General features: G+C 39.2%; 2 protein-coding genes across 13 annotated transcripts in view; one reads left to right on the top strand and one right to left on the bottom strand.

Moving 5' to 3' along the window:
• The window catches only part of LOC105709990 (COP9 signalosome complex subunit 2), a 425,050-nt gene that overhangs the window by 95,965 nt on the left and 302,721 nt on the right, over nt 1-26,364 (bottom strand). The window lies entirely within an intron of this gene.
• Nucleotides 1-26,364, top strand: part of GALK2 (galactokinase 2) — a 124,020-nt gene that overhangs the window by 56,923 nt on the left and 40,733 nt on the right. For 8 of the 9 annotated variants that reach the window (XM_012442175.3, XM_064365650.1, XM_064365648.1 and 5 more), the window contains 2 exons: nt 21,199-21,297; nt 22,786-22,938. In XM_012442175.3, coding sequence (XP_012297598.1) covers nt 21,199-21,297; nt 22,786-22,938 — 252 coding nt within the window. The remainder of the gene's footprint in view (nt 1-21,198; nt 21,298-22,785; nt 22,939-26,364) is intronic. The other variant, XM_012442179.3, reaches the window with a different exon arrangement.

The raw sequence follows: 26,364 nt of genomic DNA on the forward strand, positions 1-26,364 counted from the left end.
CCTTGTCCTCCAAATTTTAAAAATTCATAAATATTCTGTTCAACAAAAGATGAAAATAAATATAGAAATGCTGAAACAAAAGGGTTAAATTCGCTGCTCTTTGCAAAATAGGAGAGGGAAGTAAAAAGAAAACTTCATGGAACAGTGGGGAATTTCCATTTTGTCCTGTCTTCCAAAATGTGGATTCTTGGGCACAACTCTAGTCCCCAGGATGCTTATTAGGCCAATGCTGAGCTGAGGTTACCACAAGAGCTCACCTTCCCCCTCCATGTAATCTACCAGGCCCCTGACCTTGCACTGCACAATATACCCTATGGAAGAGTACCTCAGGGGGAGATTCATTTGATCTCTTATGTAGCATTTTTAAATATATATTTGCAGGTCTATGCTACATGCTGTGGGAGAACCAAAAGAAGTGCTAATAACCAATAACTGTCATGAACAATCTAATTGCAAATCACAGCCCAAGTACAGTCTAATCCATAAGGCAAAAAACTGACCTAGAAAACTTATCCTTTGAAAAATAAATGATTGTAATCTCCTTCTCTAGATTGCTGTTCCTTGAGTACCTATATATAGCTATTCCTGATACTCCCCCAGATTATAAATACTATGCTCAACAACAGACTTAGATAAAAATAGAAACAATATTGCAGATGATGTTGCAAAATCACTGTCCTGGATATAAATATGAAAATATCAGTCAGTTTAGCACATTATTGGTAGAAGGGCTCAAATGAGAGGGAAATAATTTCTAATGGAACAAAAAACTAACCTAGACCAGGAGATATGCCCAACTGGTAAGGTAATTTGCTAGAAAATAAATCCATTTTACATACTGCCAATCCATCGAACAAAAGATGCTAACATTGTCTAAAGAGAGACAGTAGAAGAAGGGGAGAAAAAGAAGATGATCATTTCCAAGAACTACCAGTAAGGATAAGACTCTGGCTGGCTGCCTTGCAAGGTGGATGATGGGCTCTCTGCTACTGGACCAAACAGCAGCTCACAACATCAGCCACTGTCCTTACACCACCTGTGCCTCAGACTGCAGCTCTGCTCACTTTCTCTCTTCACTTCATGATTCTTCCTGTCCACTTCTTTCAGAGGATATATTACTTATTTCTATAGCTGAAGTTTTAGCTCTGCAAAGCACTCTAAAATACTCTGCATTTTATGTCAACATATGACATAGTGGCTTTAAAAAATGAGTAATTTTTGCTTTCTACCTCCAACTCAGTTTTTACATCTCAGCTGACACCACAAAGCCCTCTTCATTTAAACTGGGTTCTCCCTGTTCTCTCTCATAGTCTGTTTTCTTCATAACATTGATCACAATCTGTGTATAGATATTTGTGTATGCTTGTTTAATATTGATCTTCCTCCATTAGTCTAAACTCCATGAGGGGAGGAGGCATTCTGTTCACCTTGTATCTCTAATACCAAACCTATTTGTTGATAAATGAAGGCTGAGTAAATGAATGAATGAACAAATGAATATACAATGTCAACGCCCCATTTCCTTACTAAACCACCATATTCAGAAAAAAAATCTTCCCCTAATAACTGAGTATGCACCAAATTAAAACCCTGGAGCTACACAGTCATAACATGACATTTGCACATCTTGGAGAACAAAATATCACTTTCTTTTGCTTCATCTAAAGTTTTATAATAGAGAACCCTATTTCGTTCTTCTTTATATGTTTATGTGCTGAGATACAGAAAAAAAAATCCAGAGAATTCATTAGTCAATATTCGCCAACTTCCTTCTTTGATAAAAATGAAACAAAATGAAATGAAATGAAAGAGGTAAGGATTTTATTTCTTTTCACTTTTCTGATTTATTCATGAAAAATGTGCCAATAATTATTAAACATCTGCAGTATGATCAACATGAAAAGGAGGAAATAAAAACTAGAAAATTCCACTAAAATAGAAATCACGTTACCACAGAAATGGCATTATGTGTAGAAGAAAAAGGGTTTAAGTGATAAAACCATCCAAGACATTCCCAAACAGGTTTCCCAGTCTGTTACCACAAACACCGCTGCCATTATTGAAGGGAATGGTATTCCCCATTGGACTGAGACTCAGGAGACAGAAGACCTTGACAAAGATTCTCTGCTTGACCAAACTTTCATCATACTCCTAAACCAGTTGCTAGGCCCATCTGTTCACCCTGCTAAGTCAGTTTAGCAAGAACACCCCACTCTCAATATCTGATCACCTTTGATATCTGATCAGGTTCCTCATCTTCCACCATCCCTTAGGTAATGACTGATCACTTTAGCCCACATTCAGCAAGAATCCTTTTAGGTCAGGTTAGCTGGAATCCCTATTACTCCTGAGGTTTAATTTCCCATTCATTGACCCCCACACTGCTCCTTGGCTATAACTTCCCACTTGGCCATGCTGTATTCAGAGTTGAGCCCAATTTCTCTGTCCCATTGCAAAATCTCATTGCTGTGGTCCCCATGTCTATCACAATGGTCCTTAAGAAAGCCTGCTTTACCATGCTTTAACAAGTATCATTGAATTTTTTTTAACACCCTTTACACCTTTACTTTGCTCAAGTACCTCTCTTCCATATTGGTTTTTAGTTCATCATCTCTTATTCCTCCAAGGTCCCAATCCCCTGAAATTAATACAGTAGTTATAAAACTCACTGTAATGGACCCATGTGAGATGTCTAGCCACCTTCTTCCCATCTCTACATTTTTTTGGGGATACTGAACTCTTTTTCCTTCTTCTTAGCACTCCACCTCCAACTATTAATACCACAAGGTTGTAACAATATAACTCTTAATTGCCAGATTCACACACTGTAATCCCCCATCTCCCACCCACCCAATGAAACACTTTATCACAGTTCATAGATCCAGGAGTAGGTACCTGACTGAAGACACTAACCAGATTCCCTTCTAGAGTTCCTTCTTCAGAAGAATCTTCCCAATGGGGAAAGTGTCAGTTTCAAGCGATCTATGTCTATCTCATATGATCATAGAAGCTGTCAGCAGCCATATTTTCTAAAATGGAGACCAGAAAAGTAGAGGAAGCTGGTCTGAAGATTAAGAAGAATGAAACAGGCCGGGCGCGGTGGCTCAAGCCTGTAATCCCAGCACTTTGGGAGGCCGAGGCGGGTGGATCACGAGGTCAAGAGATCGAGACCATCCTGGTCAACATGGTGAAACCCCCGTCTCTACTAATACAAAAAATTAGCTGGGCACGGTGGCGCATGCCTGTAATCCCAGCTACTCAGGAGGCTGAGGCAGGAGAATTGCCTGAACCCAGGAGGCGGAGATTGCGGTGAGCCGAGATCGCGCCATTGCGCTCCAGCCTGGGTATCAAGAGCGAAACTCCGTCTCAAAAAAAAAAAAAAAAAAAAAAAAAAAGAAGAATGAAACAGACAAGCAAAACAGAGAGCGAGACAAATGACAGACTCAGTCTTAACAACACTTAGGTTTCTGGTTTCTGTGCATTCCTGAAACCCAGCTATAATACTCCATTATATTAAACTGCATAATGGCCACAAATCCTTCCCCACCCTGTTTCCATTCCCTTGCAATGTGACTTTGCAGCTCCTTCTATCAAAAGATGGAATCTGTTTTCTCTATTTATTATATCTGGGATACAACTTGCTTTGGTCAATTTGGATAGAGGCATATAAGACATAAACAGAAACTTGAAAAGCACTTGTACATTGGAGCTTGCCCTCTACCTGCTCATGGAAGCAGGAGAGCTCCATTTGGACAAGCCTGGACTAGCCTGGTGGATGATAGACATGAGGCCCAAGTCCTCCTATCATGTCAGCTGACAGAAGCAGAACTGCCTACCTGACCAGCAGCTGAGATCAGATGTCTTAATGAGCTCAGCCAAAACAGGCAGAATTATTGTCAAGCTGAACCCAGTCCAAGTGGTGGTTGAAACAAGCCACTATGTTTTGAAAAAAATTGTTACACAGCAAAAGCGAACTGACATACCCACCTTTGCATTTTAGAACACATACATAAAGCAAACATTCCTTTTTTAATGAAGCTGGCTTGAGTGAACTATTTTTCCTTGCTAGCAAAAATCTTAAAATCTCACATGTGCATTTGAAATATTTTATCTTCACAGACACCCAAACAATATTCAGACATTCAAACAATTTTAAACATTTTGTTCCATTCAGTTAAAAAAATAGAACTACTTACTTTATCCTTCCCTGAGGTCTATGATCATCTTCTCTATAGCTTATCAATTTTTAGTATATATATATATATATACACACACACACACACACACACACATATACTATTTTTAGTGTATATATAGTATATATGTATATATGCTTTCAAATAAATGTGCTTCTGGGGATATAGAAACAGGAGAAAACAGACTGGAATTCTAAACTCTTCTCGTTTTCTACTTGCTCTTTGACTACAACTAAATTCGAGGAGCAACTCCTCTGGGGAACTTTTCCTGGCCTCCTGGGATCTGAGTTACATACTCTAACTCTGCTCTATTACATCACTATATAGCACAGTGGTTAAATCATGTAAGTTTCCTTCTCTGCAAAATACAAATTATAATAATTACCTACTTCATTGTGTCATTCTTAGGATTTTAAAAGCCTAGCATATAGTTAGTGCATCAATATCCCACCACCTCAGGATCTTTACATCTACCATTCCTCAGCCTGGAATGCTCTTATCCCAAAATCTCTGCTCAAATGTTACCTCATCAGACAGACCTTCCCTCATTTCCTTAAAATACACTAAATACCCTCTGCCACTCTCCATCCCAAACCCTGCTTTTTCCTCAAGGCTTTTACCACTTTATCTTTTTTCTATCACCCTTTGTTCCCTACTCAAATGTAAGCTCCATGAGAGCAGGCACTGCATTTTAGTAATTGCTCTACCCCAGTGCCAAGAATAGTACCTGACACAAAATAGTTAAATTTGTTAATTGAATCAACATATGAGCTAAATGTAGTTTCTTTGAGTTGTAGTATTTAAAGATACAATGATTTTATTATCCTCACAATACTTAAGGTGACTGTGAGTCCAATATTTGGTTGCAGAAGATTATTAATAATTTTCTTTAATTTTTAAATAAAATTTTATTTTATTAATTATAATTTAAAATAATATTTTAAATTACATCAAATAATCCATAATCTTATACAATAGAATATATTGCTTTTATATTTAAAAAAATTTTAAGGAATATATAATCATGTCTAATGAGATCAGGAAAAATCTAGAGTTGTTAAGAAATAAAATGTCACCCATTTAAGATGTTGCGCTGTATTTCCCACTTCTACTCATGGATTTGGGAACACTCAGCTCATGAACTAGTGCTCAGAACTAAAACTCACACTTGAAAACTGTCAATATTTATAATTTTTAACTATAACACTTTAATTAGAAAATATTTAATTGATCTTAAATTTCTGGTCAATAAAAATTCTCACTTTACTAGTTATAATAGCTAGTCATGCTATGTAATGCCTATTCTTTACTCTAAAAGAGAATACAATTAGGGATACAAGAGAGGTTTCCACATGCATCAAGAGATATTTGTGACTTTAGAAACATCTGCATTTTGGGTATCCAATTATGTATTATAGGATTGCATTCCATTTCCTTGCCTCTGTTGCTCTTTATCACCTCCCTGTGTAATAGCTCCTTCACTTGACAATGTAAGAGGCAGGTGATAAAATTGAGCAAGTTCAATCGTGACACCCAAGAGGAACAGTCTTTACTAGTACCGTTACTATGACAACTTTACTAATTCACATGCTTAAATTTATGAGATTTATGTCTGTATATAACAGACAAAGCCTATTAGCAACTAGGGGGAACCCAACACCTTGCATAAATGCCTAAAACTAAGAACAATAGTAACCAGCTAGTGTGGCAGAGACACCAACAAATCAGAATAGACATGAGCCATAAGAGAGGCAGGAGAGAGACCAGTGGATCAACCCTGCCTGGAACATAACTCCTCAGTAAATGTGGATAAATGAATAAATCCTCTGGATTAAATCAAATTATAAAATTGATAGAATCTCAAGTGAAAACCCAAATAATTATTTATGTCATCACGAGGAAATTATCATGTTGCATATAAGATTACATTTTTTTTATTAATTCAGTTAGGCACCAGTCTCCCGGATCTAAATTGGGGAGTGATTTGAGTCTATGGGGATCCAAACATTTAAAAAAGAAATAGTCTCTATGTTTGAAAACCCCATGATGGTCTAGAGGGAAACATTTTTGCAATACAAAGTGAGACATACTATAGTGAAAAAGTTAAAAGTTAATAGGATATTGACATCTTACAGGCCAAAGAGCTTTAATCAAGGGGGCAAAAAGGGAGAATCTATTTAACCAATTACATCTCGCTAAACCATGCGAATTGACACGGATGGTACTGAGTAAGCATATACTCGTGAATGGTTCAGTACCAGCAATACAACTATCCATCTGCCTGCTACAGATGAGGAAAGGACTGCACTGTTTATCTTTTCTTTCTTCTAATGTACTAACTACATGACGAGAGAAACCTGAAAAGATCAAATAACAAATGATGGTTCCATCAACACCATCCACCCAGAAAGAAAGAAAAGGCTAAAACACATAAGAAAGCATGTACATGAAAGGCAGCTATCTGCCCTTGTCAGGGCTCTCTTAAGTCCACCTGTTCCCTGCAGAAGCTCTGGCTTACACCAATTTATGTAGACAGGCTACAGTATCATTTTTACAGTTATGTATACTACTGATCAGCCTCTTTTAATCTAACACAAGCCCTAAAGAATTAAGCCTGTGTAACATAAACCCCTTAAAAGATTACAGTAATTACAAACACAAAGACATATAAATATTTGTTAGTCAGACCAAATTTGTGTTGCCTGGTATTTTCTTTGGAGCCTGCCCATGTCATTATACTGAAATGTGATATACACAAACCCTGAATGACTGCAAGTGAAATAATGTAACCCTATATACACAGTGGCAGTTTAAAATTACATCTGCTTTGGTTATTTTTATGTTAGACATCTCAAACAGTTTATTCCAAGCTTAGTACATTTTGTTTCCTAAACAAAACAATGAAGAACGTGAACAGACTTAAATAGCAGTGCAATAATGAAGAACTGAAATTCCTTGATAAAGTGGAGAATTTGTGATTTTTAAGTCATCAGTATTTTTCACTCATTTGACAAATATTTACTGAGTATTGTATTTATTAAAACACATAATAGAAGACATGTTACTGTCTCTATCATCACTTTTAATACACCTTTAAAAAACTTTTATTAACAAAAACTCCACCTTTATGAAAGGGAATTAATATGACATACCTAAACTATGGCATTATTTTGATAGGTAGCACAGATCTCTACCTATCTCTGTGTATTAAAAAATGTTAAGTACAATTGGAGAAACAGAAATCATATGATGCAATTCACCAAGAAGGACATCTGTCACCTATACGGTAGTCTTTGGGGAAAAAACATCAGTCTCAATATAAACATAAGGCAACCATCTGACAAATCCAAATTCAGGAAATTTGACCAAAAAAATTGGCCTGGACTCTTCAAAATTATCAGTGTCATAAAAGACAAAAAATGCTGGGGAACTGTTCTAAAATAAAGTAAACTGAAAAAAAAAATCCACTAAATGCAATGATGGTAAAGCTGAGTATTAATTAAATCCAATTATTGGTAAAATTGAGTATTATTGTGGGTAGTATTTAATTCCCTTCTTTTTAATTTTTCTGATCCAGAATGTGTTCAGTTATCTTGAATAAATAAATTCTTGATCAGAAAAATTAAAAAGAAAGAAAGAAAAAGAAATAAGAAAAAGAAGCTCTAAAGGACATTACTATTAAGACAACTGGAAAATTTGAATATGAACTGCATATTAGGTAATATTGTGTCAATGTTAAATGTTCCAATGATAATTATTTTGTGGCATGTTGAAGAATGCCTTGCTCTGAGGAAATAAATATTAATGTATTTCAGGGTGATGTCCTCAATTAACTCTCAAATGGCTCAGAAAACAAAGTAGAGAGAAAGATAAAGCAAATGTGGCAAAATATTCTTGCTTCTATACTTTTGAAATTTTCTCATAATTAAAAGTTGGAAAAAATTTTAAGTGGTACATTAACAATGCATCTAATTGTGTGTGTGAAAGAGATGTAACATTGCTGTCAATAGGTAACAATATTATCCCAAATAATTGAAGAAAATCAATGAGAACTTCTACATATGAAAGCATCCTGCATTAACACATAGGTTTCTGTGAACAATTCTTAAAAAATCTACATCTTTTAAATTTTTCCAATAAATTTCTTCCTTTATCACCAAATTCTCTTTTATCCAAATTTTCTGCTTTATCACCAAATTTAACCATAGTAACATTATTTGAAGAATTAAAATATGTATAAAACCTGATAAGAATTAAAATATTTTCTCATGAAAATAAACATAAATACAAATTAAATTATAAAAATAAAAAGGAGCACTTTAATTACAATGAAAAGCTCTTCACAGCATAAAGAATCCTGATTACTTAGATTTTTGCATATATTTTACAAAGCAGTAACAAAATTTTATCAAAAGAAGAAATAATCAGATAATCTCCGAATGCCTTTGTAACCATGGGACTCATCACCAATTTTACTTTCCCTGTACCTTACTTAAAATATAAGAGATTTATGGGCTTTGACAGTCATAAATAAATTCCACAGGGTCTTGCTTCCCTTTGATTTAAATAAACGGTGAAAATTAACAACTAGTTAACAGCCCAATATGTCATCTTATGTGAGATGTCACCCAAGATCTTTGAAACAGTTGTTTCATTTGTATGCTTAAAAGATTAAATCAGCATATTGGTCAAAGAGTAATCTGAGTGGCACTCATTAAAATCTATCATTTGAGGGCAGGGCACAGTGGTTCACGCCTGTAATCTCAGCACTTTGGGAGGCCAAGGTGGGTGGATCACCTGAGTCCCAGGACTTTGAGACCAGCCTGACCAACATAGTGAAATCCCATCCCTACTAAAAATACAAAAATTAGCCAGGCCTCACGACGCCTGCCTATAATCCCAACTACTCGAAGGCTGAGGCAGGAGAATCACTTGAACCCAGGAGGTGGAGGTTGCAGTGAGCCAAGACTGCACCATTGCACTCCAGCCTGGGCAACAAGAGCAAAACTCTGTCTCAAAAAAAAAAAAAAAAAAAAAAAAATCTGTCATTTCAAAGTGACACCAAAAAAAGCCAATCTCCTCCTATGCTGTCCTGAGTAAGTCCAGACTGGTAGTGATACAAAGCAGGGCAGCTGGGTGTAAACAGCACATCTTGAGTTTCTAAAGGATGAATTGTATAAACATTCCCTGTTTTTTATAAAAAATGAAACAAAAGGGGATCTTACTCCTGCTTCCACTATTGCTCCAAGAAGTTATAATGTTCTATAGGAAATAGTTTAATTACAGATAAAGACTTTCCCAGGGTAAATTATTTTACCATGTCTAATTGCCAATCTACGTGAATAGTCTACACATGTAGACTTTCTCAGGCCAGCTCCAGAAGAGTAGCTTCACTGTACAGTATTTTATAATAGCAGGGTCAGATCTTTAAAACAGTCATAAGATAAGGGTAAAAAGCATTAATTTTACACACTGGACAACAGAATAAGATTTGATCATAAAACGTAACTTGAGGCAGCTGGCAGTATTGACACACCTAACTTTAACAAGTAGGCTATACTAATCTTATAAAAAATATTTTCCTTCAGTAATAAACCAACCTTAGCTTGGTGTAACTTTCTTACTTTATAAACTTAAAGTTAAAAAAAAAACTTTTGACTCTTTTGTCATAACACTTAGTTTAAAACACAAACACATTGCATAGCTGTACCAAAGTGTTTCTTTATATCCTTATTCTATTAGCTCTTTTCTATTTTTAAAAATTTTTATATTTTTTAACTTTTTAAACTTTGAGTTTTTTTGTTAAAAACTAAAATAGGATCATCAATATCACTGTGTTCCAACTCCACATCTTGTCCTACTAGAGGGTCTTCAAGGGCAGTAACATGTATGGAGCTGTCATCTCCTGGGATAACAGTGCCTTCCTCTGGAATACTTCCTGAAGATCTGTCTGGGACTGTTTAACGTTTTTTTTTTTTTGAGATGGGGTCTCCGTCTGTTGCCTAGGCTAGAGTGCAGTGGCGTCATCTCAGCTCACTGCATCCTCCACACCTCCTGGGTTCAAGCAATTCTCCTGCCTCAGCCTCCTGAATAGCTAGGATTACAGGTGCTTGCCACCATGCCCGGCTCATTTTTGTATTTTTAGTAGAGACGGTGTTTCATCATGTGGGTCAGGCTGTTCTTGAACTCCTGACCTTGAACTTCTGACTCCTGATCCGCCCGCCTCACCCTCCCAAAGTGCTGGGATTACAGGTGTGAGCCACTGCGCCCGGTTTAACTTTTTTAAAAAATAAGTAGAAGGAGTATGCTCTAAAATAATGATAAAAAGTATAATAAATATGTACACTAGTAGTCGCCAGTAGTGTAGTCATTTGTTACCATTATCAAGTATTATGTACTGTGCATAATCATATGTACTACACTTTTTTTTTTTTTTTTTTTTTTTTTTTTTTTAATTGCATTTTAGGTTTTGGGGTACATGTGAAAAACATGCAAGGTTGTTGCATAGGTACATACGTTGCAGTGTGATTTGCTGCCTTCCTCCCCTTCACCCATATCTGGCATTTCTCCCCATGCTATCCCTCCCCAATTCCCCACCCCCCCCGCTGTCCCCCCCACTCCCCCACAACAGACCCCCATGTATAGTGCTCCCCTCCCTGTGTCCATGTGTTCTCCTTGTTCAACACCCGCCTATGAGTGAGAACATGTGGTGTTTGATTTTGTGTTCTTGTGTCAGTTTGCTGAGAATGATGGTTTCCAGGTTCATCCATGTCCCTACAAAGGACGCGAACTCCTCGTTTTTAATGGCTGCATAATATTCCATGGTGTATATGTGCCACATTTTTCCTGTCCAGTCTATCATCGATGGGCATTTGGGTTGGTTCCAGGTCTTTGCTATTGTAAACTGTGCTGCAATGAACATTCGTGTGCATGTGTCCTTATAGTAGAACGATTTATAATCCTTTGGATATATGCCCAGTAATGGGATTGCTGGGTCAAATGGAATTTCTATTTCTAGGTCCTTGAGGAATCGCCACACTGTTTTCCACAATGGTTGAACTAGTTTACACTCCCACCAACAGTGTAAAAGTGTTCCTATTTCTCCACATCCTCTCCAGCATCTGTTGTCTCCAGATTTTTTAATGATTGCCATTCTGACTGGTGTGAGATGGTATCTCAATGTAGTTTTGATTTGCATTTCTCTAATGGCCAGTGATGATGAGCATTTTTTCATATGCTTGTTGGCCTCATGTATGTCTTCTTTTGTAAAGTATCTGTTCATATCCTTTGCCCACTTTTGAATGGGCTTGTTTGTTTTTTTCTTGTAAATCTTTTTTAGCTCGTTGTAAATTCTGGATATCAGCCCTTTGTCAGATGGGTAGGCTGCAAAAATTTTTTCCCATTCTGTTGGTTGCCGATTCACTCTATTGACTGTTTCTTTTGCTGTGCAGAAGCTGTGGAGTTTGATTAGGTCCCATTTGTCTATTTTGGCTTTTGTTGCCAATGCTTTTGGTGTTTTGGTCATGAAGTCCTTGCCTACGCCTATGCCCTGAATGGTTTTGCCTAGGTTTCCTTCTAGTGATTTTATGGTGTTAGGTCTTATGTTTAAGTCTTTAATCCATCTGGAGTCAATTTTAGTGTAAGGTGTCAGGAAGGGGTCCAGTTTCTGCTTTCTGCATATGGCTAGCCAGTTTTCCCAACACCACTTATTGAACAGGGAATCCTTTCCCCATTGCTTGTTTTTATCAGGTTTGTCAAAGATCGGGTGGTTGTAGGTATGTTGTGTTGCCTCCGACGCCTCTGTTCTGTTCCATTGGTCTATATCTCTGTTTTGGTACCAGTACCATGCTGTTTTGATTACTGTAGCCTTGTAGTAGAGTTTGATGTCTGGTAGTGTGATGCCTCCCGCTTTGTTCTTTTTGCTTAGAATTGACTTGGCTATGCGGGCTCTCTTTTGGTTCCATATGAAGTTTAAGGTGGTTTTTTCCAGTTCTGTGAAGAAGGTCATTGGTAGCTTGATGGGGATAGCATTGAATCTGTATATTACTTTGGGCAGTATGGCCATTTTCACGATATTAATTCTTCCTAACCATGAACATGGAACGTTTCTCCATCTGTTTGTGTCCTCTCTTATTTCATTGAGCAGTGATTTGTAGTTCTCCTTGAAGAGGTCCTTTACATTCCTTGTTAGTTGTATTCCTAGGTATTTTATTCTCTTTGTAGCAACTGTGAATGGCAGTTCGTTCTTGATTTGGCTCTCTTTAAGTCTGTTATTGGTGTATAGGAATGCTTGTGATTTTTGCACATTGATTTTGTATCCTGAGACTTTGCTGAAGTTGCTTATCAGTTTCAGGAGCTTTTGGGCTGAGATGAGGGGGTCTTCTAGATATACAATCATGTCGTCTGCAAATAGAGACAATTTGACTTCCTCCTTTCCTAATTGAATACCCTTTATTTCTTTTTCTTGCCTGATTGCTCTGGCTAGAACTTCCAGTACTATATTGAATAGGAGTGGTGAGAGAGGGCATCCTTGTCTAGTGCCAGATTTCAAAGGGAATGCTTCCAGTTTTTGCCCGTTCAGTATGATATTGGCTGTCGGTTTGTCGTAAATAGCTTTTATTATTTTGAGATACGTTCCATCGATACCTAGTTTATTGAGGGTTTTTAGCATAAAGGGCTGTTGAATTTTGTCGAAGGCCTTCTCTGCATCGATTGAGATAATCATGTGGTTTTTGTCTTTGGTTCTGTTTATGTGGTGAATTACATTTATAGACTTGCGTATATTGAACCAGCCTTGCATCCCCGGGATGAATCCTACTTGATCATGGTGGATAAGCTTTTTGATGTGCTGTTGTAATCGGCTTGCCATTATTTTATTGAAGATTTTTGCATCTATGTTCATCATGGATATTGGCCTGTAGTTTTCTTTTCTTGTTGAGTCTCTGCCAGGTTTTGGTATTAGGATGATGTTGGTCTCATAAAATGATTTGGGAAGGATTCCCTCTTTTTGGATTATTTGGAATAGTTTCAGTAGGAATGGTATCAGTTCCTCTTTGTATGTCTGGTAGAATTCTGCTGTGAACCCATCTGGACCTGGGCTTTTTTTGGGTGGTAGGCTCTTAATTGCTGCCTCGACTTCAGACCTTGTTATTGGTCTATTCAGGGTTTCGACTTCTTCCTGGTTTAGGCATGGGAGGAGGCTACTGTCCAGGAATTTATCCATTTCCTCCAGGTTTTCTAATTTATGTGCATAGAGTTGTTTGTAATAATCTCTGATGATGGTTTGAATTTCTGTGGAATCTGTGGTGATATCCCCTTTGTCATTTTTTATTGCATCTATTTGATTATTCTCTCTTTTCTTTTTTATTAGTCTGGCTAGTGGTCTGTCTATTTTATTGATCTTTTCAAAAAACCAGCTCCTGGATTTATTGATTTTTTGAAGGGTTTTTCGTGTCTCTATATCCTTCAATTCTGCTTTGATCTTAGTTATTTCTTGTCTTCTGCTAGGTTTTGAGTTTTTTTGATCTTGCTCCTCTAGCTCTTTCAATTTTGACGATAGGGTGTCAATTTTAGATCTCTCCTTTCTTCTCATGTGGGCACTTATTGCTATATATTTTCCTCTAGAGACTGCTTTAAATGTGTCCCAGAGATTCTGGTATGTGGTGTCTTCATTCTCGTTGGTTTCGAAGAACGTCTTTATTTCTGCCTTCATTTCATTGTTTATCCAGTCAACATTCAGGAGAAAGTTGTTCATTTTCCATGAGGCTGTGCGGTTCTGGGTTGGTTTCTGAATTCTGAGTTCTAACTTGATTGCACTGTGGTCTGAGAGACTGTTTGTTATGGTTTCCGTTCTTTTGCATTTGCTGAGGAGTGATTTACTTCCAATTATGTGGTCAATTTTAGAGTAGGTGTGATGTGGTGCTGAGAAGAATGTATATTCTGTGGATTTGGGGTGGAGAGTTCTGTAAATGTCTATTAGGTTTGCTTGTTCCAGGTCTGAGTTCAAGTCCTGGATATCCTTGTTAATTTTCTGTCTCGTTGATCTGTCTAATATTGACAATGGTGTGTTGAAGTCTCCCACTATTATTGTGTGGGAGTCTAAGTCTCTTTGTAAGTCTTTAAGAACTTGCCTTATGTATCTGGGTGCTCCTGTATTAGGTGCATATATATTTAGGATCGTTAGCTCTTCTTGCTGCATTGATCCTTTTACCATTATGTAATGTCCTTCTTTGTCTCTTTTGATCTTTGTTGCTTTAAAGTCTATTTTATCAGAGATGAGAATTGCAACTCCTGCTTTTTTTTGCTGTCCATTTGCTTGGTAAATCTTCCTCCATCCCTTTATTTTGAGCCTTTGTGTATCCTTGCATGCGAGATGGGTTTCCTGGATACAGCACACTGATGGGTTTTGGCTTTTTATCCAATTTGCCAGTCTGTGTCTTTTGATTGGGGCATTTAGTCCGTTTACATTTAGGGTTAATATTGTTATGTGTGAATTCGATCCTGTCATTTTGGTGCTAGGTGGCTGTTTTGCCCTTTGGGTGATGCAGATTCTTCATTGTGTTGATGCTCTTTACCTTTTCGTGTGTTTTTGGAGTGGCTGGTACTGGTTGTTCTTTTCTATGTGTAGTGCCTCCTTCAGGAGCTCTTGTAGAGCTGGTCTGGTGGTGATGAACTCTCTGAGTTCTTGCTTGTTCACAAAGGATTTTATTTTTCCTTCACTTATGAAGCTTAGTTTGGCTGGATACGAAATTCTGGGTTGAAAGTTCTTTTCCTTAAGGATGTTGAATATCGGCCCCCACTCTCTTCTGGCCTGTAGGGTTTCTGCTGAGAGATCTGCAGTGAGTCTGATGGGCTTCCCTTTGTGGGTAACCTGACCTTTCTCTCTGGCTGCCCTTAGTATTTTCTCCTTCATTTCAACCCTGGTGAATCTGATGATTATGTGTCTTGGGGTTGCTCTTCTAGAGGAGTATCTTTGTGGTGTTCTCTGTATTTCCTGGACTTGAATCTTGGCCTGCCTTGTTAGGTTGGGGAAGTTTTCCTGGATAATATCCTGAAGAGTATTTTCCAGCTTGGATGCATTCTCTTCGTCACATTCAGGTACACCTATCAAACGTAGATTAGGTCTTTTCACATAGTCCCATATTTCTTGTTGACTTTGTTCATTCCTTTTTACCCTGTTTTCTCTAATCTTGCCTTCTCGTTTTATTTCATTGAGTTGATCTTCGACCTCTGATATCCTTTCTTCTGCTTGGTCAATTCGGCTGTTGAAACTTGTGCATGCTTCACGAAGTTCTCGTGTTGTGTTTTTCAGCTCCATCAATTCGCTCATATTCCTCTCTAAGTTGTCCATTCTTGTTAGCATTTCATCAAGTCTTTTTTCAAGGTTCTTAGTTTCTTTGCATTGGGTTAGAACATGTTCTTTTAGCTCACGGAAGTTTCTTATTATCCACTTTCTGAAAGCTGATTCTGTCATTTCATCACACTCATTCTCCATCCAGTCTTGTTCCCTTGCTGGTAAGGAGTTGTGATCCCTTGTAGGAGGAGAAGTGTTCTGGTTTTGGGTGTTTTCATCCTTTTTGCGCTGGTTTCTTCCCATCTTTGTGGATTTATCCACCTGTTGACTTTGTAGTTGTTGTCTTTCTGATTTTGGTAATTTTAAGTCTGCTGTGGCAGAACTCATAAACCCCCTGCTCTTCCCCCCAGGTGTTCTGTCCCAGGGAGTTACGGTTTTACGATGTTCCCCTGTGCGGTTGCTGTTTTCCCTGCCCACAAGGTGGCAGCCTAGTCACACTCAGGTTGCAGAGGCTTCGCTAAGCTGCTGTGGGCTCCACCCAGCTTCCGTGTGAACTTCTGGGTGTAGTTAGAACTGCTTCCGCTATGTTGGCCCGCCCCTGTAGTGAAGGAGTCTCTGTAGTGGCGGATTGCCTTAGTAGATTGCCCTGGGAACAGCAGGGTGCCTATGGAGAACGCCCCTCCTCCACAGAGCTGGACCGTCCCGGTTTCGGTTGTGTTTCAGGTCTTCTTGCTGGGTAAGAGGGGACACCGTCTCGTCTGATCTGCCTCCGGAGCCGCTGCGTTGGCTAAAGCCGCGGCTCTGAGATTCGTGGCGCTGGCCTGGCTCCCCGTTTCAGCTCCCCTTGCTGGCTTATAGGGGACTCAGACTCTCTCACTTTGTACAGTGAGCCGTTGCCTCAGGGTGCCGGCCCAGCGGCTGCGCCGTTCAAGCCAGCGGCGCCAGCGGCGCTGGCGACCCGTGTGGCTTCTCTGCGTGTGAATCTCCTGGTCTGTGGGCAGTAAAAATCAGTCTGGAAATACGGCGTCCACTCACCCTCTGTGCTTTCTCTCGGAGCTGCATTCCCGAGTTCCTCCTAAGCGGCCATCTTGGATCTCCCCAAAAACAAAAAATCCACTTTTTTTTTTTTGAGACGGAGTTTTGCTCTTGTTACCCAGGCTGGAGTGCAATGGCGCGATCTCGGCTCACCGCAACCTCCGCCTCCTGGGTTCAGGCAATTCTCCTGCCTCAGCCTCCTGAGTAGCTGGGATTACAGGCACGCGCCACCATGCCCAGCTAATTTTTTGTATTTTTAGTAGAGACGGGGTTTCACCATGTTGACCAGGATGGTCTCGATCTCTTGACCTCGTGATCCACCCGCCTCGGCCTCCCAAAGTGCTGGGATTATAGGCGTGAGCCACTGCGCCCGGCCTGTACTACACTTTTATGTGACTGGCGGTGCAGTAGGTTTGTTTACATCAACATCACCACAAATGTAATGTAATGTTACAACTGCTCTGAGCTATGGTGCCACTAGGTAATAGGAATTGTTCAGCTCCACTTTAATCTTATGAGACTACTCCAAAAAGTTTTCGCGCAGCACATGACTGTAATTCATCCTGCAGAGCCTTCTGGGGAAGATAGCAGGATGAAGGCAAGTGGACAGGTCTGGAGAGGCAAACTGAACCTGTCTGGCACTCTAGGTTTATATTTTCTTTTGGAAGACTTGTTAACCTAAAGACACTATCGGTATTGTGAGCTCTTTGAGGGCAGACACTGGCCTATTCACTTATCTGTCAGGCCATGATTTAAATGATTGTTGAATGAATGAATGGAGCTATTTATTTCCTTCCTTTCTCTTAACTTGCACTTATGGCAGCCAACTATAACAGTATAATTTTGTCTTGGTTAGAGTCTTGGTTCTGAATAGTTAGGCTTCCCATAGGCATGGTTAACTAATTCAGAGAAACATTCTTTCCAGTGTAATTCAACTTTTAACAATCTCATTAGTAAAACTGCTAAACAAAAACAGGTCACCATATTAATATATTGAGTCTCTCTGTATCATTGTTATTGTTTTTTTGTGCATATTCAGGTTTAACTAGGCATAACATTCATGAATCTTTAGCCCTTCTCAGTGCTAATGAGTTAGATCTAATTAGATTCTCTATTAAATCTAACTCTGTTACTTCATTTCTCCTCTTACCTGGAGTTCCACTGGCATGCAGATGGATAAACTGTTTAATTTAGGAAGCCCACAATTTTTTGTTTCCTTCCCAGCCTTCTTCAAGGGAACCATACAAAGGGCTAAGCTAGCTTCATTAACTATCTTCTATAGCTTTAAAAGAAGATCTGTAAATAATGTCAGGTTTCTTCTAAACATCCAGAGGGCACAAGTCTGAATAGATAATAGCTTATTGGTTAGGCACTTTGGAAAAGTTTCCCATGCAGTCAAATTGTCTTCTTTAATGATTCTCAGTCATTAGTATTTTGAAGGAAGGGATAGAGAGCAAAATGCCACAAGTGACTAATTTGGAAGTCCCTGGGGTTCTTGCAGTACTCAAGTGTAAGAGCAAAAGAAAATACGTGGTAGTGGGGAGTGAAGCCCTTCTTGATTAGAGCTTTGCTGATCTAACTTGAGAGTTTTCAGGTTGTGTGTGTGTGTGTTTCTGGGGTGTAGAAGATTGGTCAAAATGGTGGGAGAAATTTTAGAAAACGCAAACCTTCTTGGAAGGCCGTAAGGTTTTTCAAAAGCCTCAGAAGAAGGTTAAGGTTTTTCAGAAGCCTTGGAAGAAGGTTATGGCCGAAGGCAGTCTAATTGTCTTACCCTGAGCTAATAGCAAAAAGCAAATATCAACGGAATGTAGAGGAGTTTATCTACATAGCTTGTGTACTCATGTGGTCCTAAGACTGACCTTTGAACAGCCGTGGGCAAAACTGCCCTCTACTCTGGGGGTCAGCAATGTTAATGGCGTTTACTTGAGACCTTTGTCATTTAATTTGTACTAAATAAATACGAACATCCCCAGCTTATGAGGGCTGTTGCTGACTCTGACAGAGGTCCCCTGGCCATGCTCACTGGCAAGCCTGTGTCAGTGTACGTTTTTCATCCGTAGCTCGGTTGAATCAGCAGGTCAGACTCGACAGTCGGGTGCAGTGGGAAAGCCTTAGAATCACTTAGGCATCAGGTAGAAATATGCCTTTGTCCTTTGCTAAAGAGAATGGGGTCCCTGAATTCATTTTGATCTTTCCATGAAGTTAGCTTCCAATATGCTTCTTTTCTATACACTTTTGATAATGTGCTTTTGACAGCTACTCCTTATTTTCATGAAATCTATTGAGATTTTACATAATTTAAGTAGGTATAGAGTATTGATTCAGTGCCTTTGCAAGTCACTCTGTCTGATTATAATCCTTGGAGGACATTTTATGGTTCTATTTCCAGTGTCCCAAAGGACAGAAAAAGCATGAATAGACTTACATGTCTCCCTCACACCATCCTGGCTTTCCACTTCTGGTTATATATCTCTGAACCCCATTTTTCTCACTTCTATAATGTGGATGAGCAGAACATTATTTGGAGATTTGAAGGAGATAATGCTCACAAAAGAAATAATGCAAGGTACTTAGCACACTTGCCACATACTGTCACTCAGTAAGTGTGGCGTTATTGCTGTTGAGGGGAGGGGACTTTTTACATTGGCCCAGGGTCAGAGTTAGGTGGGCACCCAGGGGTTCCATCATCTCTTACATAATGCTGAATGTACTGCTTCATCTGGGTATGTTGTTTCTCTTCATTTTAAATCCAAGTGTTTTGATCTTTTGGTTACTAATTTAATTTTAATGTACATATTATGGACACTGGCTCTGTGTGTCAGCAGACCACGAACAATGCCTATTGCATCAAAATCCTGAGTTTACCTCATGTCACAAGACAGAGTTAATGTTAGTGAATCCACATGACCAACAAGGAATATGACACTTGCAGAATCTGTCAGATGGTGTTTGGGCAGCTATTCCCAGAAATTGAAAGCAGCAGGTGTTTATTAATATTTACTATGTGTTTGGCATTGCACGAAGTAGGGGACACAAAAGAAATACCATATTATATTCATCTATCACAAGAAACAGATGTGATAGAAACATGACACAATTAAGAACAATAATAACACTGTGATTCAGCTCATATTAGTTAAGTGGGCTCCGGTCTACGTACTGAAGGACTCTCTCAGATTGGTAGACAAAAAGACAAGTAGCCCCACACTTAAAGCATATTCAGTACATGATAATAGAGTTATAAACAGGGGGTGCAGAGGAGGAGTTATATGCTGTGTGTGCATTTGGGTGTTGGTGCAAGTTCCAAAGCAAGGTGCTGCTTGGATTGTTGACTAGATGGGAATGCTGGGGAGGAGTACTGAGTGAAGTGAATAGAAAATCTTATTTGCCAAGGCAGAGAAATGTGGAAGAGCCTAGGGAAGTAAAGAACAGCATGTGTTTAGTATCCCTGATGGCTAGAGCTTAGGGTTTACAGGAGGAGTGGTGGGAGAGCAGGCTGGAGAATTACGCTAGGGTAAGTCATTAAAGAGAAGGCAATCAATGCTGAGGAGTATGAGCATTAAGGTGTTGACAACCAAGCAGGCAAGAGATGATAATATCTATGTTTCAGAATAATTATTCTAGAAACATCATGTAGTCAAACAGAAGTAAGGGCCTGAATCAAGTCCCATAAGAAGGAAAAACTGAATAGATGAATGAATAAATAGTAGTGTGAGTATTAGATGATACTAACTATAAATGTTGTAGGAGTTCAGAAAAAGGAGACACCATGATGGGAATAATATTCGAACAATATTCCATGATGAAAAAAGATTTGAGTGGGCAGCCCAGGGATTTATTGATAGCAGCTAGCCAGTAAACTGGATATTGAACATAAGTACAATGTATATAGGAGAGAAGACAGAAAGTAATTCCAAGTTGCATAAATATGTGTGAAATGGTCAGAGAGACAAATGTAATTGGGTAAGAGTGGTAAATGATCCAATTTCATATGCATATTGGTCCCAGATTTTGGAAGCCTTCAAAATGCCTGGTTGAGGAGTTTAGATTTATTTTTTAATCAATAGGAAGCCACTAAAGATTCTTAAACAGATATTTCAAGATTTTCAGTTTGGGTTAGAGCTGTGTGCATCTACTGGATCGCTTCATCTTGGTTGGAGCAAGATGAGTCTGATGAGATAACACTAGTTCTGATTCTTACATTTAATGGAAATGCCAGAGAGACTTCACTACTTTTAGACAGAAAAATAAAGTTTAATGATCCCACTTTGGTCATGGGTAGACTATGGAATAGTTCACCGTTGGGAGACAAAGGAAGCTGAGGCAAAAATGAATGAGTGCCCATATGAGATTTTCAGTGATACCAGTTTAGAGAGAGATAGGGTAAATAGAAAGATGGTAGAAACTGCTTGCTCTGTGGAGACTTTTAGGGATAGCAAAAAATAGAGTGCACAGTCAATATCTTATTCCATACCCACAGCAGACATTGTTAATTGATTTTGGTATATTTTCCTATAGTCTGGAGGCCTTGTTAATGCAGTGCTCCAGGCAGGCTACTATTAATTGATCAGAGCTGGCAGTGGAATTCAAACCTATTTGTCAGGCCTGCAGTAAGAAATGAATGAGAAATGGGTTATGACTATGCACAGTACAAATCAATTTTTACCTTTCCAGGTGGAACTTGCAGAAATCTGTGCCAAGAGCGAGCGTTACATTGGCACTGAAGGAGGAGGCATGGACCAGTCTATATCATTTCTTGCAGAAGAAGGAACTGTAGGTGGCATTCCAAATAGAAGCCATTTGGAAATACCTAATGGGAAAATTTACATGCAGAGGAAGGCCTTGAGAGCCCCAGGATGCTTTGTTATGGACAGCCTACTATTATTAGGCTCTATTGTAGGATATTATTTCCCAACTGCTTGTAACTCAAGGGTACCACCAGTTAACCTGCTCTATTTCATATTGATTACCTTCTCTTATGCTTCCAGAATGATACCTCCGGTCTGTTTTTCTCATGTGTCTAGCTTTTTCCCCTCTTCTATTTTTCTTCATTGTTAAGATGAGCTTTCTCAATTCCCTAGTTATTGGAACCTCATTTCCCGCTCCTGTCCTAAACCACTTCATCTCATGGCATTTTTATAATATCATGTTGGTTTTAAACCCAAATTGTAGTTCTCTTACCGCATATATTCACAGTCCCTCTTTTTATAATTTACTCTTTAATATCATTTTTCTCTGTCGACATTTTTGGGGCTTCAGTGGTGGGAAAAAGAATGTTGACAGTAAGCCAGGAGTGAATTCCTTAGCTGGATACTACTTCCCCTTGGCTATCAACTCCTTTAGGCAGAGCAGAGGTTTTAGCTGTTGCCCATAAGCTGTTCATTTCCAAAATAGAGCAAACATTTCTTTAAAATCATTTCTTAGTTTTTCATCAGATTCCTACAGGCTTGGCTATTTTCCAAGAACACCTGGATTCCTTCTTATTAAGAATATTTGTTATTGATTCCCCTAAGCCAAAGACATGAGGCATGAGGAAATTTGTTTTAATACTAAGAAAATACTTTGGGTGTTTTGGATGAGACTCAACAAGCAGACATGAGGGCAACAGTCCTGATGTTAATGTAAATTAGCTATAGAGTCTGAACACAGTCCAAGTTCTCTGGGCTTACAAAACACTTCACCATCTGACCCCTGCTTTACCCCTCTATCCTAACCTCTCACCACTTCTCACCCCTCAAACTGTAAGTTCCAGCCACATTTCCGTGCCTATAGCTCCATTAACATCCTATGTTGTCTTTTGCCCCTGAACTTGCCTAAGCTGTTGCCTCTTGTTGACATGCTTTTTGATGAAAGAAACCCTCTGTCTGCCCTACTTTTACTCATCTTTTAGGACTTAGTTTAGATTTCTCTTTTCCAACTGAGTGGAGCCTACACTAGGCTGTATCTGATTGGATGCTTCAGCTATGTGTCCATATAGCATCTGTGCTTTGCTACCATTGTAACACAACTTGGAAATATATTTGTCTGTCTACTAGACTGCCTTTCCCACTTGACTGTAGGTTCTATGAGAGGAGTGACAGTGTCTGTCCTGTTCACTGTTGTATTTCCAGTGCCTAGTACAGTGCCTGGAGGTCAATAAGTAATATTTGAATGAATGAATGCATTTTTGACAAAACACTTTGCTAAGATAAATACATAAATGCTTGAACATTTTCTGAATTCTAATAAATTATATTTCTCCTTTCATTTTTTTTCTAACAGGCCAAGTTGATAGAATTTAGTCCTCTGAGGGCAACTAATGTGAATCTCCCAAGTGGAGCAGTGTTTGTGATTGCCAACAGTTGTGTGGAGATGAATAAGGCAGCAACTTCCCATTTCAATATCAGGGTGATGGAGTGTCGGCTGGCTGCAAAGGTATGAACTTGGCAAGCTAGTGAAACTTGAAGTAGGGTTTTTCTTGTCTTCATTTTCATTGTTCTTTATTACTTTATGTCTTTCCCCAAATTTTAGGGCATCATTCTGACTGCAGCAGCATTCCAGCTGAAGGTCATTGGGTACAGAGCAATCTGATTTCCAACTTAGGAGACAGATGAACCAGTTGTCTTCTACGGTGGCACTGGGAAGAAAATGACAGCTTATATTTGTGAAGCACAGGTTGTGGGTTAGGATCTATGGGTGGAGAAAGATAGTTGGTGACAATTAATGGGAAGTGACCACAGCTGGTCTTGTTTCCTCAACAAAAGTGATGGCAGCCTCACCCCTCCTGGTCCTCTAAGATGCAGTTTTGTATTGGGCTATCATTGGTTACTCCGAAATTACAGGATTGGTGCAGTCCCCCTGCACCCAGTACCCACAAAGCAGATTTTTACATGTCTACTAGGGAAACATAAACCAGCAGGGAGTCTTGGAAGTCTCTGTTTAGAAAACTCTCATAGATAAACTTAAATCTATTTAGGTAGTATCCATTGAGTAGCTATTTGCAGTTTTAGCAGCAGGAAGATATACAAAGGAGCATAAGACATAGGACTAGAGAGAGTGGACAGTAGAGTTGAGAGTTCAAGTTGAGGGATTATGAAACAGGAAATGGTTAATATGTGATCAGACAGTAAGTAAACCAGTGATCCAAAGAGTTACACAGGAATTAGATATTATAAAGGATCCAGAATAGCTCATAATATGACTAGAAAGTTGGAGAGAGGACTGAGGCTGGAGGCTAGGAAGTGGATTCTGCATCAGGAGCTCCACTGTGCTTTCTTCCACTCTTGCTTTGATCTCCTGATGGATACTGATGGATATCACCTAAGACTCATGATCACCAACCTTCACCAGGTCCTAAATACAGCCTGAAATCCATTTTCTCAGTAGTAATAATTTCAGGCCTTCTTTATGTCTCTCAAACACCCATACTTGATTCAGTCTGACAAACTTCCAAAAGTGATCTTCTCCCATACTTTTTGCTGGAAATAGATGTAATCACACAGACTTTGGCTTCCTGCTATTATATCTGCATGTCTCCCTGTATCTGCATTTCCTGTCAAAGCCAGCCCTTCCATGTGTGGTTGCAGGGAACTCACTCCATCTTTAGCTTGTTCCTCACCTCTATTTCTCTACTAAATCCTTTCTATCAAACTCCACATATTCTAGTATTTTTTTTTTTTTTTTTTTTTTTTTTTTGAGACGGAGTTTCGCTCTTGATACCCAGGCTGGAGCGCAATGGCGCGATCTCGGCTCACCGCAATCTCCGCCTCCTGGGTTCAGGCAATTCTCCTGCCTCAGCCTCCTGAGTAGCTGGGATTACAGGCACGCGCCACCGTGCCCAGCTAATTTTTTGTATTAGTAGAGACGGGGTTTCACCATGTTGACCAGGATGGTCTCGATCTCTTGACCTCGTGATCCACCCGCCTCGGCCTCCCAAAGTGCTGGGATTACAGGCTTGAGCCACCGCGCCCGGCCATATTCTAGTATTTTTTATTAGAAAAGTCTACTCTAAGTCTCACAACTTTCTCCAACTACTATTTCTATTTCTACTTTTCCTTCTCTTCAGTTAAACTTCTCAAAAATTGCTTTATATATATATGTATATTATCTTTACTTCTCTACCTCCCTATTATTCCTTAATTTACTAAACTTTCACTTCTGCCTTCTCCACAATATTAAATTTGTTCTTTCTTAGGCCACCAAAGATTTTTTTCATTGGTAAATCCAGTGGACTCTTTTCTTTTTTTTTTTTTTGAGACAGAGTCTTGCTCTGTCGCCAGGTTGGAGTGTAGTGGTGCAATCTCAGCTCACTGCAACTGCCACCTCCCAGGTTCAAGTGATTCCCCTGCCTCAGCCTCCTAAGTAGCTAGGGCTACAGGCATGTGCCACCATGTCCAGCTAATCTTTTGTATTTTAGTAGAGACGGGGTTTCATCATGTTGGCTAGGATAGTCTCAATCTCCTGACCTCGTGATCTACCTGCCTCGGCCTCCCAAAGTGCTGGGATTGCTGGTGTGAGCCACCGCACCTGGCCCAGTGGACCCTTTTCAGTCTTCATCTTATTTCTCATTGTTATTTCTTATATTTCAACAGAGTTAACCAGTCTTACCCTCTTGAAACATTCTCTTCCTTTGGTTTCCAGTATACTTCACTTCCTGGTTTTTTTTTTCCTCTTATATTTTTGTTGCTATTTCTTTTTGGTTTTAGCCATTTCCCTTTCTACCCCCAACCCCCACCCCGCTTTGGGCAGGGATGAAGGGATGGCAGGAATTCACTCCTCCCACAGATCTTTAAATGTTGGTGTTCTTCAAGGCCTTGGCTTTGGTCTTCTTCTTTTTTCTTGTAGTCTTTCTTCTGTTGGTCCCATGCCCGCTCACAGCTTCAACTTCCATCTCTATGATGATGATTTCCTAATAGACATCTTCGACTAAGGCTTTCTTGGCTGAGCTCCAAACCTCTGAATCCAATGCCTTATTGACCATCTCTACTTGAGCGAATCATAGACCTCTCAAACTGAGCATGTTGAAATTGAACTCAGTCTTTCACAGACCTTATATTTTTCCATTGGTCCCATCATCATTTATTGACTATCACATTAGCCTTCTCACTGTTTCTTAAATTCATGCTCATCTCTTTCACAAGCATTCTTTAAATAACAGCATGATGCTTTAGAAATTTAAATCTGATCAATTTAAATTCCCCTGCTTAACATCTTTCAAAAGCTTCCGATTTCATTGGAATAAAGTAAAAAGTCCATATCACCACCTGGAGAGCCGCCATATCTGAGACCTGTGCACTTCATCTCTTAGCATTACCTGCTTTCCTTGCACTCCAGCCATGAGACTCATTCTCGTCTCAGAGACTTCGCACCTGCCCACCAAACTCTTCCTTCAGCCCTCTTTGAAGTCAGTCTAAATGTCCCTCAAGGAAGCCTTCCCTGACTTCCTTACTCCTAGGCTAAGGTAGAGCCCCCTTTATATTTTGAAGCACTTTATTTTCCAGTTATGGCACTTACCACAATCACTTATTTAATGTCTGTCTCTTCTTTCAGATTCAGTTTTACCTGAGAGCTGAGACTGTGTCTGTCTTATTAACTTTTATATCCCTAATGCTTGACATGGTGCTTAAGCTGAAGAGGCACAGGATAAACATTTGTTGATAAATGACTACTCCCTGTATCACCTGCTCTGTACTTTATTTTGCATAATTTCCCAGTTTTTAAAAAATACCTATTGTATTCTCAGCCCTGGCCTAGAGCCTGTGGAGGTGTGTAAAGTGCAGTTTTCCCTTCTTACTGAATTAGTACTTCTCCTCTTACTCCTATCCTCTGAGGTTGGGAAATTCAGGAAATTAGAGATATACT

Source organism: Aotus nancymaae, unplaced genomic scaffold (genome assembly GCF_030222135.1).
Source record: "Aotus nancymaae isolate 86718 unplaced genomic scaffold, 86718_ANA_hifiasm-v0.15.2.pri h1tg000062l, whole genome shotgun sequence".
Taxonomy (NCBI): Eukaryota; Metazoa; Chordata; class Mammalia; order Primates; family Aotidae; genus Aotus; species Aotus nancymaae.